The following is a 19,331-nucleotide window of genomic DNA, read 5'->3' on the forward strand; positions in this document are numbered from 1 at the left end:
CAGATGTATATGAGCGCAGGCGGCGGGCTCACGCTCCTCTTTTACCGCCATCCGAGCGGAGTCTTTTTCCTCCTCCCCTCTTCGGACCGACTCACTGCGCAGCGCCCGCCTCACCAGCAGCACCCGCCGCCGGCTCCATAGCTACGGTAAGCCACGTTGTCCGTGTTTCTCCTACCAGCGGTGGCTTATTTAAGTCACCGTTTGCGAAGCTGTATTTAACCACAATGGACATTTAAAGCCGCGTCAGTGGCGGGTAGGCGGCTAAAGCTAGTTGAGTGAGACAGCAGCAGCCATTGAGACCGAGCGTCTCCTCCATGATATGTTAAGGTTCGATTAGATGACACGCTGCCATATTCGATAATGACGACCAACATTGTAATTATTCACGACTGAATAGCAAAATGTCACCGTGTTTAAGCTTTGCAAGATTTTGTTGTTGACCTTATTTTTTTTTGGGGGGGGGGGTAATCGTGGATGAAGTAAACTAACGCGATAACACGGCGGGAAGACATACGATGTAAATTGATAATGGCGGAAGGAGGTTGAAAGTATGTCACGCTGACACGAAAAATAAAATAAGTGTCTACGTGGTGTTTTAGTAGCGATGCATCCCTCGGTACTGCTAAGCTAACAGGCTATGTGCACCCGACAATGGGCAAAAGGCAAGGCCGGTGGCTAAAGTTAGCTCCTCGTCGCTCGTTGGGATGAACACGGTTCAGGGACGTGACACCGCCCGGTTGTCGTTTCCCCCTAAATCAGCTTGCGGGTATGTTCCCAATCGATGACTATGATTGTCTCGATCTGCACTTTGACCCGATAGATTTTCTCCCCCCCGTAAGTCAGCAAAGGTTTGCTCCACTTGAGCAAGCAACACGTGGTCGCTGGCAGGAGCAGCGAAAGGGCTTTTGGGACCAGTCGACTTGGCATTCCTGTAGAAGCACCCCAATAAAATAAATTCCCTTGTCATTTTTGGAAAATAAGAAAAACACAACAAAAAAATCGATCCAACCTTTGTGGATTACATCACCGGAGTGACAACAACGCCAAAAACATTTTTAGCAAGGCTTGTTTATTTATATTCAGTGCTAATTTCACCAATTATATAGGCCAACTTAGCTTGTTACAAGTGTTAATGTCAATTAATCGGAATTAAATCCCATAAATTGTCCTGTCTGATAACATTTAATCACCCTACCCTAGTTAAAATATCCATAATTTCTTATTTTTTTTACCCTCACGCTATTTACAAATGCCTCACTAATCACATTTTGCACATTACCGTATTAGAAAAATGGATGCTCCACTGTCTACTAAAAGCTTTTCAAAGCACTTTTCCCATTAATAACATGGGGGAGTATCACATGCACAATGTCTGCATCCTCGCTTCCCACACCACCTACGCTAAAATTGTAGCAGCATTCCTGCTAGCGTGCATGCAGTGCTGCTCAAGAGGTTAGCAGGTAAATGGCACATTTTGTTTTTTTGATCTTTTTCGAAGCGTCGCCTCAGTTCAACCACCCAGCCCACAGTTGTGAGTTCAACAAAGCCGGGAAGTCTGCTCTCTCCCTTCTCTTGCATCCTGCGTTAAATGTTTGGGGGAAGGAGTGACATTTAAAAGACGCCATCTAAATCCAAATGATGATCGGGAAAGTCTGTAAATGTTAGCACAGTTGACACATTTAAATAAGCTCGCCTCCTGTGCGCTGTCACAATGGACTTTGGGACTACAATGACTGGAGTCATGAATAATTCACAGGATGGCCCATTTGTCATTCAACTATGTCTTACTCATTGTTTTTTCTTTTTTGTCTTTTGAAGCATCGCTTGAACCTCAGCTGAGATGGCAGACGTTGACAAGTGAGTGTCTGTCAAACTTTGACAGCTTTTTTTTCTTACTGCCGCAAGAGTAAGTTTACATATGAAGCCACGCCCACATGCATAATAAGTCATGTCAGATGGACACATCATAAGCATCAAGTGTTTTCAATTTTGATAAGACTCTTTATTTCCATGCAAAATGACAGATGGTGAAGCTATGTAGAATAATTCTGCATCCTCGTATTATGGTGTCATGTTTCAGTCCTTGCAATAACAACATGGCTATTTGTGTCCCCCACCACCTCGAACAGCAAAGACCAAGCTACGATTGACCCGGCAGATATGGAAGATATGGAAGAAGTGGAAGAGGAGGAGACTGTAGAAAATTCAAAAAGCAAAGGTATATTTATTTTTGAATCCTTACATCTCCAGTGGTGACCTAAAAAAATGTTTTCAGATCTTTGTAGTCATATTGAAGCGCCGCACAGGCGTGGAAACAACACAAGGGGTGTTTTAGCCCACTTCGAAAGCAATCCGGGGTTGCCATGGCAACGGCAGAGGCACTTAGTCCCTTGGACACAAAGCAATACGGTGTCGAAATGTCTCCATATTGTTACTTTAAACGCTGTTACCCAACCGCGAGCTCGATTGTGTTTACTCGACTTGCTTTAAATACACTCCAGAAAGCATTGTAGCTCACACTGTTAAATAAAAGGGAACATTTTAATTGCCTTTTCAGCCAAGCGCCAAGTCAGTCTTAGCTCGTGCTCCATTTAGTTCTTTCTAAAGACTGCCATGGAAATTAATTAGTCTGTCTGTTCACTTACCGACGGCGTTTGCGTGTGCCCACAGCTCGTCAGCTGACGGAGCAGCTTATGCAGAATCCACAGATCCTGGCTGCGCTCCAGGAAGGCCTCGACGGCCTCAACGGTTCACCATCAGGGTACATCGAGAGGTAAGAAGGATTTTGGGGTGCTTCGGAAGCTGCTTAAGTGTCTCAAATTAATTTTGCCGCCATCTTTTGTCTAGTTTACCAAAGGTTGTGAAGCGACGCATCAACGCCCTGAAGAATCTGCAGGTGAAGTGCGCCCACATTGAGGCCAAGTTCTACGAGGACGTCCACGAACTGGAGAGAAAGTACGCCGCCCTTTACCAGCCCCTCTTCGACAAAGTAAGTTCAAATGTGTAATCTTGTCTTTATCAATAATTTCACCGACAATGCAAAAATGTTTGAACTTCCAGTTGTTGACTATTTGTTTTATTATTTTCATATAAGTTGGATCTTCCTCTACCGTCATGTCATCCATTCAAAAGTGATGAGCATGACTCAGCAGAAACAATTGTAAAAAAAATTTTTTTCTTTTTCTTGCAGAGAAGTGACATTGTCAAAGCAGCTTATGAGCCCACAGATGAGGAATGCAAGTGGAAAGCAGATGAGGAGGAAGAGCTGACAGTAAGTAAGCAGGTACAGGTGACGTCTAAGCTCGCATGACTTCCTTGACCCCCCACTCCCTCATAGTCATTGCTAATATTCTTCTCTTGCGTCCGCCTGTGGGTATGTGGAAGGTTCAATGTAAGCAAAGGTGTGCTCCCAGTAAAAAAAATAATGTCCACCCTTGCTGCAGGATGAGATGAAGGAGAAGGCTAAGCTAGAGGAAGAGAAGAAGGATGAGGAGAAGGAGGACCCCAAAGGCATCCCGGAGTTTTGGTTAACAGTGTTTAAAAACGTGGACCTCCTCAGTGACATGCTGCAGGTATGCCTGGCTGTGCTTTGTCTCCCCCTGCTGGTCAACTTCTGCTAGGCTCACCCTGTTGTCTTCTCAGGAGCATGACGAGCCCATCCTCAAACATTTACAAGATATCAAAGTGAAATACTCAGACCCAGGGCAACCCATGGTAAGTAATACCAACTGTTAGTGTTTTTTTTTTATTCCCCCCCCCCCCCCCCCAAAATATAACCATGGTCTTTTCGTTCTTTTTCCGCAGAGCTTCGGTTTAGAGTTCCACTTTGAGCCCAACGACTTTTTCACAAACACAGTGTTGACGAAAACCTACAAAATGAGGTCAGAGCCCGACGAGAACGATCCTTTCTCCTTTGACGGACCTGAAATCATTTCATGCACGGGGTGAGTATGTGAAGTCCACAGAGAATAATTTTGTTTTGTCGAATGGATTAAATACTGAAGCTGCGTCGCTCTGCCACCACAGTTCCACGATCGACTGGACAAAGGGCAAGAACGTCACGTTGAAAACCATCAAGAAGAAGCAGAAGCACAAGGGCCGAGGCACAGTCCGGACCGTCACCAAAACGGTCCCCAACGACTCCTTTTTTAATTTCTTCACACCACCGGACGGTATGCTCAGAAATTGAATACTATTAACGTATTACATTTTTTTTTTGGACAATTTTAACCACATATGCTCTTGTTTCTTTTTTTTTTTGTAGTCCCTGAAAATGGAGAGTTGGTAAGTGTTTTGTCGCTTTCCCAGAAAGAAGATAACCACATTTGTCTCCATACTCTGTCAGCCAACGAGTGTCACTCGATCTCTCTCCAGGATGAGGATTCCGAGGCAGTCCTGACGGCCGACTTTGAGATCGGCCACTTCATCCGTGAGCGCATCGTTCCCCGGGCCGTGTTGTACTTCACGGGAGAGGCCATCGAGGATGACGATGACGACGTAAGTAGTCAATGATTATTATTTTTTTCCACTGAGTACGCAATGATGGAACACGCATGTATGTTTTGCAGTACGATGAGGAGGGGGAGGAGGCCGACGACGAGGTGAGCCTACACACGATACGGAATAAAATGGCCAAGTTTAAGTCAGCACGGCCGGTAAAACCGCTCTTCTCCCGGTGTCATTCAGGAAGGCGAGGAGGAAGCCGACGAGGAGAACGATCCCGACTACGATCCCAAGGTGAGATCCCTCGCGCGGCACCGCTCGACTCCTCGCTTGCGACATCTCTGCACTTTTTAAAAACCTTTCCCCGGGGTCATGAGTTTGAACGTCCCTCCATTGCACATTCAAACCTCTGGTCGACTGAGCACCGCTTTTGTCAGAATCCATACTGCATCTCATTGCTTGTCATCGTCATTTGACTCTTGGGCTAAAACGACAATTTTAACCACGTAACATTTTTCGGTTGTGTTCACAATAGTAATAGGAGGCAAGCAGCTCTATTTTTTTTTTTTTTTTTTAAAAAGGCATTCTGTGAAAATGCACATTTGCTTTTCGATTTTGACCCCGACGTTATTATTCTGAACACAACTGTCCTCATCGCCGGATTTGCTAAAAGCAGAAAACTGCCACATCCACTAATTGGGTCGTCACCACATGAACCGGCATGCTGCTCTTGACCCTGTACGATGCCCATTTTTTTTTTTTTTTGTTTGTTTTGCATTCTCCTTTTCCATCATTGTTGTCTTCATCTGTGATCGGTCACGTTTTTTGGCATACTTTGTCAGCTCCTCTTTAAATTTTTCCTCACTAGGTTTAAGTGGTGACAGTAGAAAAATAACCCTGTCCTGGTAGGTACAGCTTGTCAACTGTCGGCTTACTACATCGCCACCCCAACCCTTCACCTTTTAAAAAAAAAAATGGCTGTCTTCATTTTCATCTGTCTTGCTGCCGTGCCCCCCCCTCCCTCACTAACTCATTGGTTTGGTTTTTTTTGGTTAAGTTTAACCCATAGTGCGCTCTGCATTTGTACCTGTATGTTGAAGCTAGTTTTTCTGTTCATGTTCCAGTCATTTTGATTTATTTTTTTTTTGTTTTGCCAGCATTGTTTGCTTTCTGTCAATGGCTGCGTGCTTTTGAAACATCGTTGATCCATTTTCATCATTGAATTTTAATCCTCACCAATAGCTGCAAAGTGCTTCGAACCACAGAAAATAAAAAAATTGAAAGCTCACCCCCAAAATAGTCGCTGCAGATTAAACACTGGAGACGTTGAGCAGCTTCCAATGTATTTCCAGTGTGGATGGCACACGGCCATAGAAAACTTGCCATCACCTCTGGAAGGTTGCCCCAGCCGCACGGTGATGAGACTTTAATTAATGCCAACGCACGCTTTGCAACACCCCGTTTCCATTTGGCCGCGACTGCACAACTTGAGTGCTGTTCACTCTCCCGTGTGTCTCAAAGTACAGGAGCCTGAAATTAGATTTACCGTCAGATTCACACTACAAACTCAAGCCATTAATATAATAATGAGTATTTTTAGACAAGCCGACATAGTCTTGTCGAATTAAAAAAAAAAAGTGTCACTATCTCCTGGCTTTTAAATAAATCGCAACTAAAAATCTTTTTGAGTGGACCTCTGGGGTCATTCCCCGTCCTCCACAAATTCAGTTAAATTAAACTGGAGCAATTAAAATAAGCTTTTACTGAAGGGAATATTTTATGCAGAATAAACAGAAGAATTCTCGACTCCATTAAACTCAAAGCGGTTAACATTTTGGCGAGGGAATAATAGTTTCTTTTAGGCTTTTTTTTTTACTAGCTTTGTTTGGAGTAGTTGTTTGTGGTACCTCTGCTCAATGTCGTGGTCTTGTTGGTCTCTTGCAGAAGGACGCGGCTTCTCCAGCTGAGTGCAAGTCTCAGTGAAGTGTGGCCTCGCTGCCTCCAGGATCCAACTGCACTGTTAACAACTTCATTTAAAAAAAAAAAAAAAAAAAACCCGGGGGAAAACGTACATATATAAATATATATATTACAAAAAAAAGAACTAGTAACTTACCGCCTTATAATGTTTTTGTATTTTTCTTGGTAGACAATTTGAAGGTTTCAAGGTTTTCTTTACAAAAGAACCTCAATAAAAACACGGTAACAATACTTTGAGCCGTGTGGCTCGTTATATAGTATTTTACTAGACCTGTTTTTCTTCTCTGTACATTAGAAAGGATAAAAAAAAAAAAGCATGATCTTCACCGCTAAACTAGTTCTTGTGAAGTCTTTTTGTGGTATTTGCTCTTAGACAACAGCTGTGATTGCAACCAGATCACCCCCCCCCCCCCCCCCCCCTTCATATAGCGCTTCGGCTGTACAGTTCTTACTCATCTACCAAAACATTCCAGTAAACAACACAATTGGGGTCCATTGGTGAAACACTCAAGGAATTTAACAAAAACCAGGGTATGAAACTAACTACAAGGGTCCACCATTTTGTGCTTCAGGCGTCGCCCCCCCATAGGACTTAACAAGCGAACTGGTCTCTTTTTTTTTGGCACTTGGTAGCACTACATCTCACTTGCCTCCTGTATCGCTCGTTACTGACGACAGAACTCGTTTTGATCACTGTGAATGAAAGCGAGGGGAATGTGCGGCAAGTAAACACTCCCTGCCCCTCATGTGGCCCTCTTCTCTACCTTACTTCATCCATCCCACTGTTTTTAGTGCACCCCCTAAAAGGCCACAGGAGCAATATTCAAAACCAGGAGGGCAACTATTTCCGTTGCTAAAATGGCAAATTTTGCCTGGACAGCAGCTGTTGTCTGGGCAAATCGCTATGCTACAAAAAAAAAAATAATGTACTCAATTATTGTATGTGTATGTTCATGATTAAATCCGTTAAACATGACCGAAATGACAAGTTTTGAATTATTTTATTGCACCTGAAGTTCAGCCTATAGTCAGCAGAGGGCGCTGTTGCCCTTAAGAGCCGCGCAAACTAAAATGAGATTTAAATAAGCGTATAGAACAGAACAATGAACTGAACACAAAAAAAATACTATTTTCATTTGGATGATGCTAAAAGGAAACATTTAAAATAATTCTATAATGTAATCGTGTGTTTAATAATTCATTGAAGATCAATTGAATTTTGTCATTCTAATAGAACAGAAGATAATTGTTATGGTGGATATAGGTTCAGAATTTAATAATTGGTTATAATGAAACTAATTGTTTACCATTTTTTGTACTTATAATGAATAAATTATCAAGTTATGTAAGGGATGAAGAAATTAACCAATTTTGTTTGGAGAATTGTTAAATTAAAGACATTGCTCAAACAAAGTAGCTATTAAAGTGGCCCACGTGTATCTCCAGTTCTATTTGTTTGATTTTGTAGTAGATTGGGTCGCTTTCTGGTGTGGGCGGTTCATCTACGGACCCCTCCCCCGCCCGTCTCAGGCAACCAGGCAAGCCCACCCAACCTCCACTTCCATTACAACCGACCTGGCCAGCCGTCACGTATGCCTTCATCTTCTCCGGGGTAGACCTCCGCGTCTGTGCCCTCTCCCCAGGAAGGAAAAAAAAGTGGCAGGCTCGGAGTGAGCATGTTGGAAAACGGCAGGAAGGTGTTCAAGGAAGGCGTGCTGGAGAAGAGGAGCGACGGCCTGCTCCAGCTGTGGAAGAAGAAGCTGTGCGTCCTGACCGAGGACGGCGTGCTGCTGCTGCCGCCCAAGCAGCACGATCATCACCTCCAGCAGCAGCAGCAACCGCCGCAACCGCACCACAACCATCACCACCACCGCGGAGAAGACGCGGGTAAAGTCAAGGAGCTCCACTTCGCCAACATGAAGACCGTGGACTGCGTGGAGCGCAAGGGCAAGTACGTCTACTTCACCGTGGTCATGTCCGAAGGGAAGGAGATCGACTTCAGGTGCCCGCAGGACGAGGGCTGGAACGCGGAGATCACCCTGCAGATGGTCCAGTACAAGAACCGCCAGGCCATCCTTGCGGTTAAGTCCACCCGGCAGAAGCAGCAGCTGCTCGTCGTGCACATGCCCGGACAGAGCCACAAGACCTTGCGGAGCTCGCCGAACGTTGCGTGACCTGCCCGGCAAGTCAGGCGGACATTCATGCGCCGTTTGCGGTAAGAAGAAAAAAAAAAGGGAGGGGGGGGGGGGGGTCTGGGGACGACTTGAGGAATCCCCATGTGAATTGGATCTGGTCCTGGTACCTTTGATTTTGGATTCCCTGGCTGTCGACGACCTAACTCGTAGTGTTTAAAAAAAACACCTCTTACATGATGAACACTTAGGCCCACTATACTACTGTATATATAGAATGATAGCCAAACAACTATTCATAAAGTTCCTTGAGTTCTCTCATGTGTATCGGTCAATCCAATGACGAAACTGTAGAAAGATTTATAACGTAATATTGCCCTTATTTGAAACGATATGCAATAGTATTTTCACCTGTGCAGGTGTTTTCACGCGAGAACAATTTACCTTTATTTGTGTCGCTATACTGCCACCTACAGTACATACATGTAATTTCACTTTTAAACATTTTCCATGTTACATTTCTACCAAACTGGGAATTTAATTGCATGTTCGTAAAGTTAATTAAAGCTAATATACATCCAGTAAATTGGTTAAAAATAGCCTCACCCGCCACAATTTCCTTGGGAACCCTTTTGTCCAGACTGGTTAATAGTTTTTATAATATTCAGTCTAATTTTTAGCAGTGTGTCTAATTGATTCTGTCCACAGGTTAATTGGACACTGGGCGATAAATATCGACTCCCCACCCACCATAGTCGCATCAACACGAGGACAAGCCCACCCCACCCACCCATGTTGCCATGGAGCCCCTCACGGACTTCCTCCCCTAAAGACTCATGGACTAACTAAAAAGCATGTGAGAAAACAAAGTGCGGTGGACTGTTGAGTTATTTATTAGACATGTATATATTTTTTTCTATGAGTGTGTGCAATGCGATGTCTGTTATTGGAAATAAGCCTTTATTTGTACTGTGGTTGTCTTATTAGCAGGTAGGTCGTCATCATCGAACCAAAGATTCATTTTCAGACGCAATTTTGCTTGTTTAAATGAATGGGATAATTAGCCACGGTAGCCTGAGTGGAAGTCTTAAATCTGATGTTCGACAATGAACCGATGAGTATTATGTTCAAGCTACGGGAGTTGAGTGGTGGTCGGGGTGCTGTGAGAATCTGATCGAACGCCGCCATTTTGTTGATTAACATCCGTCACATCCAATATGGCTGCGCTCGTCCATGAGCAGGTAGCATGTTAGCTCAACTGACGAAACGCCCCTTCACAAGAGTCAAACGCGGAATGTGAGTTTAGTTAACTCTTTTCATATGTTAACAATTTCATATTTATTATTATTTGTAGCGTTAGCCTGGTGCTAACTACTTGTGTGTTTAGCACCTAGCTAGCGCTTGTCCCATCATTATACCATCACCTTCCCCGACAAATTTGTGTTTTATCTGTTTTTAAATTACTAATATATTATGACACGTTTTCATAATTTTTCTATTTGAAGACTCTGTGCTTATATTTCAAACAAGTGCAGTTATTTTCGGTGTCTGGATGAAGGGTTTATAAATTGCTCGCTGTGGCATTTTAAACTATTACTAATATGCTCATTTCAAATCTTACAACTACAAATGAGCTTACTATTTGGAACAGTGACTCATTGTCCCATTGTTATGATAGTTTTCAATGAATTATATTCCACCGGTAACGCAGGAGACATTTTTAATTATACCCTATTCACATTTATTTTTGTGACCTAAAATGGTATCTACAGAATTTGTATAAATAATCATATTATGCGCCTATACGAGTCACTGTTTAGCAAGCTCCAGCTATTTTGCCCGGTTGTGAGCCTCGCCTCTGCCGTTTTTTGAAAAAAAATTGTTTTAAAGCACAGTCTCTCTCCAAAACAGTCCGCAACTGCCAGTTAGTTCAAAACAATTTTTAAACCCTTGTGCAAGGCATTAACCCTTATTCAAGTTATTTAGAGATGTGTGTCATAATTGGCAGCAATTTCAAACGGTCTTACTTCACAAGGCGGCTATGTGTTGATTTCCCAGTTGATCGTGTGAATGCTTTTCAAGAGTGTACAGCGGCCAAATTAACACATGCCTTAGCGTTGTTGTCATCTCTCTCACGCGGGGTAACAGTTCTGCCCTTTATCTCGCCTTCGCTGCACCCCACTGACCTGCCTCTCTGCTCCCGTCCATTTTCTTTTACTTCCAAATATATTTTCATACCTCCAAATGATACATTCCATTAAAAAAAATATGAAGAGGTAAACCGCGTTCATGTTTCTTTTTTTTCCCCAAGCTGGTTCATTCAGGTCAACGCTCGCTCCGCTTTTATGTTTTTGCAGCCCACTTCATTTCCGAGTTTAAAAGTAGTGCGGGGGATCGGGTTTCTCTGCCAGTTGCTGCCTCTCAGATAAAGCGCCACCAGTGTGGCGTGTCAAAAACCTCACGAATCCGGGTTAATTCGATTAAACGCGGCACGCGGTGACGACATCTTTTGTGACACGCGAAGGCTTCGTGGCTGCCGGCTGGCCGAGCTTGTCACTTCTAATACTCGACTGCCGACTTGAATCATCACCATTTGTGTTTAAGTGCTTTTTGGTGTCGTCGTGGTAGCACAACAACCCCCCCCAAACTTAGTTCGGTTCTGGGGCTGCTTTGCTATTTCAAGCTCTGGTTGTCAGACTTAGTAAGTTTGAATTCATCTGGCAGCGCTGTATTGTTTTTAAATGGAGGTTTAATGTCATTTACAATGTTGAAATTGTTAACCCAGTTTATTCCTTTGCAGCACTTGTCCTTGGAGGAGGTAAAAAATAAATGAGTAGAGGACATGATCATTAAGTGACACCGTGCTGCTGTTGACAACTCATTTCAAAACGGAGGCAGCGGGGTCCCGCCTTTGATCGACTCTTTGGAGCGACAGCTGTCGTCGACAGGTTTGCGTTTCTTGGCACGAGCGCTGACCTCCGACGTATTCCTCGCCGCCGCCGACTTTGTGATTTGAGCCAGTGAGGTAAGAGGAGCCGCCATGGATGTAATTCGGGATTACTTCTCAAAGACGCTTCCGTTATGCTCCTAAACACGACTGAATCGCTCTTATAAAATCTCAGTAGCGCGTTTTGTGTGACGTAATCCTGAATTATGTTCCCGGGATGGATGCTTTGACATTCTCATTCAGTATTCCATTGATTTTTCTTGCCTGTACTGCACTCATGTTTTTAAAACCCCTTTCGATCAATAACAGCGCAAGGATCCATTTTAATCTGATTCTACATTATGAAGACTGCAGCACAAGACCTTTGGCGACATATTGATCCCGGTCGGAAGCATATCTCGATATACACGTGTAGGTCTCATATTAAAATCAACCTTAGAATTGTCCCTTTTGAAAGTTTAAAATAATGGCACATTAATGAAATGATTCATCATAATCATTTCGGATAGCAGCAAAGCTGTTTCATTCTGTCTCTTGGTCTAAACCTGAGTGCGTCAGTCTCGAGAAGTAATTAGAAGCTACTTATGAGATTTCATCCTGTCGTCATTTTCTTTTTTTTTTTTCCTTGATCGAACTTATTCATAATGTGCTGCCACCTGCTACTTGGCGCTGTCAGGAGATGCTCACAAAGCCTGTCGATGTGCAACTTGATAATATGAATTAGGCAACACTTCCTGAATAGAACTTGTTATTATAACAAAGCCAAATCACCACCATAATCATGGTAATGACACATTGGACGCTACCATCGGGGGGAGGGGGGGGGGGGGGGGTTAGTTTTACCACGCAATATAGATAATAAAAAAAATAAATAAAATGAAGAGATTATTTTTGTTGGACATCTGGGTCAACAGATTGTTCCCACGCGACACCCATGCAGGTGCGTGATAGGCGGTTGTGTATTTTTTTCTTCAGTGTTATTTTATACAGCTATAGGTCATCATAATCGGAGCCAAACGATAATGACACTGCCGAGTGGATAATGGCGTACATCAGCCTGCCTTTCGAAACGCTGATTCGTTCTACTTGAGCTAATTAGCCATTAGCAAGCTGGGTATAGGGTGAAATGCCGCAATGAAATACAGAAGCGCTTCCTTGCCATCTGCTCGGATGCATCTAAATGGCGCTTATTGAAATCAGTGATTCGCATTGCGCGGTATTGCGAACACTCGAGGAACAACGGCTCCCTCTAGTGTTAAGTGAAAATATCACTTAATTAACTGGGCTTAATACGATATTACTGGGTATTTGTCTCGCATATAGACAGTTGTGGTGGTGTTTTTTTTTTTTTAACACACACACATGGTGGACGTGCAAGGGGTTTCAACTGCAAACACAAAAACACACACGCCCTTCCCCACACACCCGCAGGTGACACAATGTCTGCCGGCGATAACGACAGTCTGGCATAGCCAAAACGTTCCCAACCAACCTACCTTCCCTCCCCTCAAGGTCACAGCTGCCTCGTCGCCAGGTGCCGTCCTCCGACTTGTTTGTGTGAAATGCTCACTTCCTCTTTTTGTGCGTGATAACGCCGTCGTAACAGCAGGATTATCTTCCAGGAGCCAAACAGCAGTTAATGCAAATGGATGGCTTCAGGCTGTGTGTAAAACAAATGGACCTTCTCTCCGTCCAACCAGGAAATAAGTCGATTCAAATAAGTACATTATATAATAGCCACTTAGAGTGCATTTTATGTAGCATAAGAATTGTGTGTGCATACTGTAAGAAATACATAATTTTTTTTGTATCCTTTCAAGGTATATGACACTGACATTTGTTGAAAATTGCAGCCTTTTGTTATTGCAACACGCTTGACATTCTTCTAATCTGTCTCCTCGCATGATGGCTGATCTGTATTGTTTTTTATCGTCAGGTGGGCTGTTTTGCCGGGATGCCCGCTTTACTTCATGGGAAAGTGCGTGGGCAACACTGAGACAATCTCCAAGCTGCGGCGACATCGGTAGGCTCGTAATGATATGAATGAGAAATGTCACACATAATAATATGTAAATATACACTGGGCAGAAAAGTCTACACACCCCTTTTTAAATGAAACAGGATACAGTATATCATTTTAAAACTTCGTTTGCACCGTTAAGGTTGTCTAACTTATCTTTGGGAAGTGAAAATAGGCAACGAGGGTAGTGGTTGGATAAGTGTGCACACCCTCTTAGAATTCGGATGTGGCTGTATTTAGAAGTGGTTATTTCTCACAGCCCAATTAAACTGGAGGATTGTGTGCACACGCGCTACCACACTATTTTAGTTGTTTATTCTCGGGTAACGTCGCCAAAGGTAAAATCTCTTATTTCTTAATATAAAAAACCTGGGGGTTGAACGGGGGTGTGCAGACTTTTTATATCCACTGCAAATTCATATACTTTATTTAAGTCCTCGGGAGTGATGGAAAAAGCTGCTCATGTAGTGTAGTCAGCTGAGGGGGTCTCCGTAAAGTTCAGGCTCTCATATTAGCTTCTTAGCCTCATCCCTGTGAAGCTGTGTAAATCTGGATCAACCTCATGACAACACGTTTCCATTGCTCCATCTTACCTCCCATGACATGGATGTTTTGTCAAGGGCACCGTGTCCACTGATGACCACATGCCGAAAAATTGACCTTTTTGAGTGTGTCCCTCGGAGTACTAGAACATATTAATGGCATTTCCATTTATTTCAATGCGGAAAGATGATTTGAGTTACAATGTAATGCTTCGCGGACATTTTAGTCTGGGACACATTTAAATAAAATCTCGCAATCCATTGGGGGTTGCATCCTTTTTTGTTCTTTGGATTCCACCTGACACGTCTGGTCTTTGCTTACTTCCTCTGGTGTTCTTCCCCATGATGTCATTCTTGCTCTCATCTTGATCCTCTCATATTTTGTCTCCCTCTAATTCCAACCCCCCCCAATCCCTGAAAATCCTCCAGCGACGCTCTCGGGGAAAATAGAGTGTCGGATGCTCACTTGCGCGATGCCACCAGGCGTCCGAGGCCTTCGCAGATGGGATGGAGTGCGGCACGATGAGTGGGAAGTGATGAGTGGAGGGTTGATGGGGGAGGGGGCGGGGACTCAAAAGAATATGGAGGCTTTGTTCATTGTCACCTTGGAATCTAACTCACTTCATCACTTTCTCTTGTCATCTTGTGATTCTGCACCAGCCTATATTTCATAACCGCCTCGTAATAATCAAAACGTCCGTCACGCAGACAGCTATAGGGCCAATTTTTTTCTTCCCCCCCCCCCTCTCTGGCGATACTGTCAGCTTTATGGATGTTCCGCAGCCTTGCACAGTGACTCATCCAGAATCAAAAATCGGCAACGGTTATGTGAAGTTCATTTAAACGCGGGGATTGTCACCACCTGGGAAATTCATAGTGTTTGAGCTTTGCGCCCCCCCCCCCAAGGGGATTCCTTTTTTGACATGAATCGTCAGCCAAGACTCCCGATAAAGAAAAAAAAATACATTGATAAATGCCAAGATTGAAAAGAAGAGTATTGAGGCCCAATTTTCACAGCAAGAACCCTTTCCAAACAATTTGTGGAACAGGGAGCTGCGGTAAAATAGAAGCGTGTCCTCCCCTCATCTCCTGAAAATCCTTCCGCACATTAAAGAGAAAAAAAAATTGCGCTTCTGAATTCAGCTCCTCAGCAAAACACAGCGCGCGTCTCGCAATTTACTCCACTGAATAAATCATTAACTCCGGCCTCATGCAGACGTTTCCGTCCTTCTGCAACCAGCGCAAGTAGGGCAAAGGCATAATGTTGTTTTTTTGAGCGGTTGTCACGAATCTCGCTTTTGGAGGAGCTCATTTTAATTTGGCACAGGGTCACAGTAACCCCAGGAGAATACAATATATATTGAGCCCAAAAAAAAATCACTAATCAGAGTCTGGCTGCTCTCTGTGTCCCCGCAGATTAACTTGAGGACTCGCTCAAGCTTGGCCACTTTTCCACGAAGACCAAAAAGCGGGTGAGCTGTCAATCCAATACTAAAACATGAAATGCTTAACCCAATTAAATATTGATTTATTACAATCAAAATATTGAGGTGCCGGTGTAGCTAGAAGAAAACAGCAGGAAATATAATCGCAGTCAACATAAAACTCAAGACTGGCTCGCCTTAATCTGAATAAATCATAGCTGTGATGCGTGCATGCCATCTGAGCTGACTTGGGCTCACCGGCGGAGAACGCAGCCATCGCTATAGCGATGAATAAATATGTGTTATTGTCTTTTTAGGATGCGTAGCTGTTCAAACATACCCTGCCTGTTTATTTAATATCGCAGTGAGATTTATAGAGATGATAAGACTCAGCGAGACAATGTGAGAAACATTCGGCGATAATCTTGCAAACAACCACTTTTATTATGACATGGCAGGAGTATTTTTAATAACGAACAAATTATTTATTTGGGTTTTTGGCATCTTAGGAGAGTGGCATGATAGCGGCCTTGCATGCTTCATTAGTGTTTTTCCATAACCAATGGTTGCTACGGCAACCGAGGGTAATGAGTCTGGGGCGAGAGTGAATATCATGTCTAAGATGACCACGCGGCAAAGACAATTATTCGGACGGTGTAAACAACCACAACAAAAAATGAACAGCTTGTGAAGCTTTGCTAGCAAAAGTAAACGAGAGAACTTAAACGCTGACCTCCGCTAAGGCCTTATCTCATTTTAGCGTAACCCCCGCCGGCAAACAAACAAGCATGGCGCGTTCTCTTACTAGCAGATGAAACAGAACGACACCACCGAGGCGTTGATCCTCTCGTATCAACCACGGCGTCGTAAATATAACCGCACGAGTGAGGTCATGCTTGCGCTCCTTATCAGCAGGAGGTCCTGATAGTCACGCGTACTGTACACATTGCAGGCCACCAAACGGAAACGCGGATCCACTCAAGGACATTCTGACAGTATTAACTCACAGCCCCGGTCCAGCTTCTGGGTTTCCCCCTATTTTAGTAAGGACATGTATATTTAGCATCCCCCCTTGCTCATGTTCATGTCACGGCCAAATGCGGTGCTCTCCGCGTCAGCTCATTACTACATTTAAAGAAAAGTTCAACCTTGTTCTTATAATTTATCCCAAACGTATAATACTGCAAGGTAAGTGAGCATTTGTACGCATGAGCAAACAGCTGTAGACCTCAACACGTTTAATCTTTTAAACATGCAGACTGGGCATTGTGGGAACAGCTGTATTGAACGTGTGCGGGCAACCGGTGGAGCAAATCCGGAATTGAAATGACATGCTGGTCGTTCCCATGAATCAGCAGTTATATTATGAGCCCAGTGGTAAGGCAGTGGAGTGAGTCATATGCGACTATAGGATACCCTGGGCGTCGGTATTCTATTTTCTGCAATCTGCTGCAAAAAGGAGCTTATAAATAAATGGGCCCAAGGAGGGATCCCTGCGGAACACCATAAATGGTGATAAACATGAAACATTCCAGTTAAAGTTCTTATTCAAACATCTAATGTTTTGTATAAATAAGTCCTTCTCTAACAATGTTTGTAATGAAACGGGTAAAATTCAAAGCACCGACGTGCATCTGGAAGTCACGGGGCCGACCCGGACCTCAAATGTCCTGCAGGAGGACCCCAAGGGAAGTGAAGGCAATTGGCTCGTGCGGAGCGCTCTAGAAGTTCGAATTAGATCAGAGAAAGCCGACACGTGCGCGCCACTGTAGAAATAACGAGGAAAGGAAGCACAAGGCCACTAAGAGCCATTTCCTCTCCAGCCGAGTGGGCTAATTGGAAAGTAACGTCGTTAATCTGCCACCAGGCTCCGGTTGCAGCCTCTATAAGCAGCCTTGTGTGTGTACGTGTGTGTGTGTGTGGGCCCAAACGTTTTGTATTTCGACAACAGCTGTCTCTATCAATCAACACCAAGCAGGCATTTGCATTGGCCGAGCGAGCTTGACGTGTTTGACAGGCACCGAGGAGGGAGGGGGAGGGGGAGGGGGGGCGGCTAGATGCAAGTAGGCAGATGTGAGGAACTCGGTTGAGAAAATAACCCCCAGGCGTCGAAGCAGCCCCTCCCCCATTGCAGTCACGGATACAGTTTGATACCACCTAGATAAGAGTCAACATGCCCCAGGCCACCGCTGGGACCAGACAGCGGAGATCCGTTTTAAACGGCCTCTTCGGGAATCCTATTGAGCGATCCATCATTTAGTTAGCGTTATCAGCGGAGCGTTCAAGCGAGGTTTCGCTCCGATCGATATTTCTCCGCTCGCCGTATTGAAGCAAAACGTGACTGTGTGGAGCTGATATCGAAACTTTTGTCAAACTGAATTGAATTGTGATTTCAGCCTGCCTTACGATTTTACTTTAAGAAGATCATGACACTTCATGGTCTCCTCTTCTTGGTAGGAGAAAGGAGTCGTCAATTTGAAGGAGGCATTTAGTCTTCGTTTTAAGTCCATGCATCTGGTGACTTATCGGTTGTTGCACGGTTGGAGGGCTGCTAATCAAAGATGATAATTGCATCCCGTAATAGTAAGTTTGAAGTATTTTTATTTGATTTTTTGTCCTAGCGAACAAACGGTGAAACGAGTGCCTCTCCAGATGCACCATAAAAAAACACAAATGTCAAAACAGACAAGACGCCACAGCTGTGAGCGCCACAGAAGGCTCCCTCTGACTCAGCGGCGTCATCTCCGTTTGATCGCAGAGGAAGTATGGCGGCCCGGAGTTGCTTTATCACACTCATTAATTTCTTATCAGACACACGGCTGCAATAAATCCCCAGTTCTCCCCCCCACTGCTTCCCACCCCGCAGCTGAATTACAGAGAAGGCAATAACTTAGGAGGATGTGGTTTCAGCTTTACCAGTGTGGCAAATCCTTCATGGTGCCGACACTAACCGTTTCTGATTAAATGCAGCAGACAGACATTTGTCTGGCTGTCAGCTCGGGTGGGAAGTGGGAAGGCGGTCTGGGCAGAGGGGGGGACGTGTTTCCTGCTCAGGGTTCAAAGGGCGACAGAAGGATGGGGTTAGGGGTGAAAGGTGTGCTGTGATGTGTTATGTTAGCTGCGGCTGACTTGAATGAATTCAACAAAAACATTGTGGATCAACAAGAACGGTCGATCGGATTAGGGATGGCCGAGTAGCGATACCGCCCTTATTTCACGGTATCGGTTCTCTCGACGTTGGTCGATACCTGATACATGTAAATTGCGGTACACTAATGGAGGTCGCTTTTAAGCTAGCCTTTAAAGAAAATATTGGCTTTAGCCAAATATTAGTTTTAGCCACATTTTCATGATTTTGTTGAGGTCGATTATGACCCTGTTTTACTCTGTAGATGACTTAAAAGTAGGAACTTCTGTGAAAGTATATTTCTCCAGTGATTTAATATTTTTAGTTCAGCCTGTTTGCACTGGTCATGTGTCGTGTTCTCGCTTTCCCCCGCCCTTCCCTTTCTATCAAGTCAAAGTCAAGCTACTGTAATGACATTCTCCTCAAACTCAGCTTTGTGTGTACTCTTTGCACGCCAACACTCTAAACTGGGGCAGCATTGTCAACTGGACATTAGCCCTTAGCCAAATGCGCTATGAATTACGCCTCGGACAGTATCCGCTAATAAAGGGACATTTGTCCGCTCTTTTGTCAGTAATTGTGATTGAGTTGTTTTGCTGATTGGAATGTATTTTTAGATTAGCGTGACTCGTCGTACTGAATGAATTTGAAAAAAATGAATTTATTTTAACATCGCCGTTTAGAAAGAGGGCTATTCATGTTAATGCATGGAAAAA

The 19,331-nt window shown here is 44.0% G+C and overlaps 2 protein-coding genes across 4 annotated transcripts; both read left to right on the forward strand.

Moving 5' to 3' along the window:
* Nucleotides 1-7,399, forward strand: nap1l1 (nucleosome assembly protein 1-like 1). Of its 3 annotated transcripts, XM_088366392.1 has the most exons (16): nucleotides 1-146; nucleotides 1,819-1,857; nucleotides 2,130-2,218; nucleotides 2,671-2,773; nucleotides 2,848-2,989; nucleotides 3,191-3,283; nucleotides 3,444-3,572; nucleotides 3,643-3,714; nucleotides 3,805-3,944; nucleotides 4,027-4,172; nucleotides 4,265-4,284; nucleotides 4,375-4,497; nucleotides 4,569-4,601; nucleotides 4,687-4,737; nucleotides 5,312-5,348; nucleotides 6,388-7,399. In XM_088366392.1, exons 2-15 carry the CDS (start codon nucleotides 1,841-1,843, stop codon nucleotides 5,315-5,317), a joined length of 1,164 nt encoding a protein of 387 aa, XP_088222518.1. In that variant the 5' UTR covers nucleotides 1-146; nucleotides 1,819-1,840; the 3' UTR covers nucleotides 5,318-5,348; nucleotides 6,388-7,399. The 3 variants fall into 3 exon arrangements, with proteins under 3 accessions (XP_088222518.1, XP_088222516.1, XP_088222517.1); XM_088366390.1 differs by lacking the exon at nucleotides 5,312-5,348; XM_088366391.1 differs by lacking the exon at nucleotides 5,312-5,348 and having other exon boundaries at nucleotides 3,191-3,271.
* Nucleotides 7,400-7,961: 562 nt separating this feature from the next.
* Nucleotides 7,962-19,192, forward strand: phlda1 (pleckstrin homology-like domain, family A, member 1). Its single transcript, XM_088366394.1, has 6 exons — nucleotides 7,962-8,638; nucleotides 9,264-9,851; nucleotides 11,356-11,580; nucleotides 13,439-13,525; nucleotides 15,481-15,536; nucleotides 18,110-19,192. Exon 1 carries the CDS (start codon nucleotides 8,100-8,102, stop codon nucleotides 8,595-8,597), a length of 498 nt encoding a protein of 165 aa, XP_088222520.1. The 5' UTR covers nucleotides 7,962-8,099; the 3' UTR covers nucleotides 8,598-8,638; nucleotides 9,264-9,851; nucleotides 11,356-11,580; nucleotides 13,439-13,525; nucleotides 15,481-15,536; nucleotides 18,110-19,192.
* Nucleotides 19,193-19,331: the final 139 nt, after the last annotated feature.

This window comes from Syngnathus floridae, chromosome 22 (assembly GCF_059516105.1).
Source record: "Syngnathus floridae isolate MCC-2025c chromosome 22, RoL_Sflo_1.0, whole genome shotgun sequence".
In the NCBI taxonomy this organism is placed as follows: Eukaryota; Metazoa; Chordata; class Actinopteri; order Syngnathiformes; family Syngnathidae; genus Syngnathus; species Syngnathus floridae.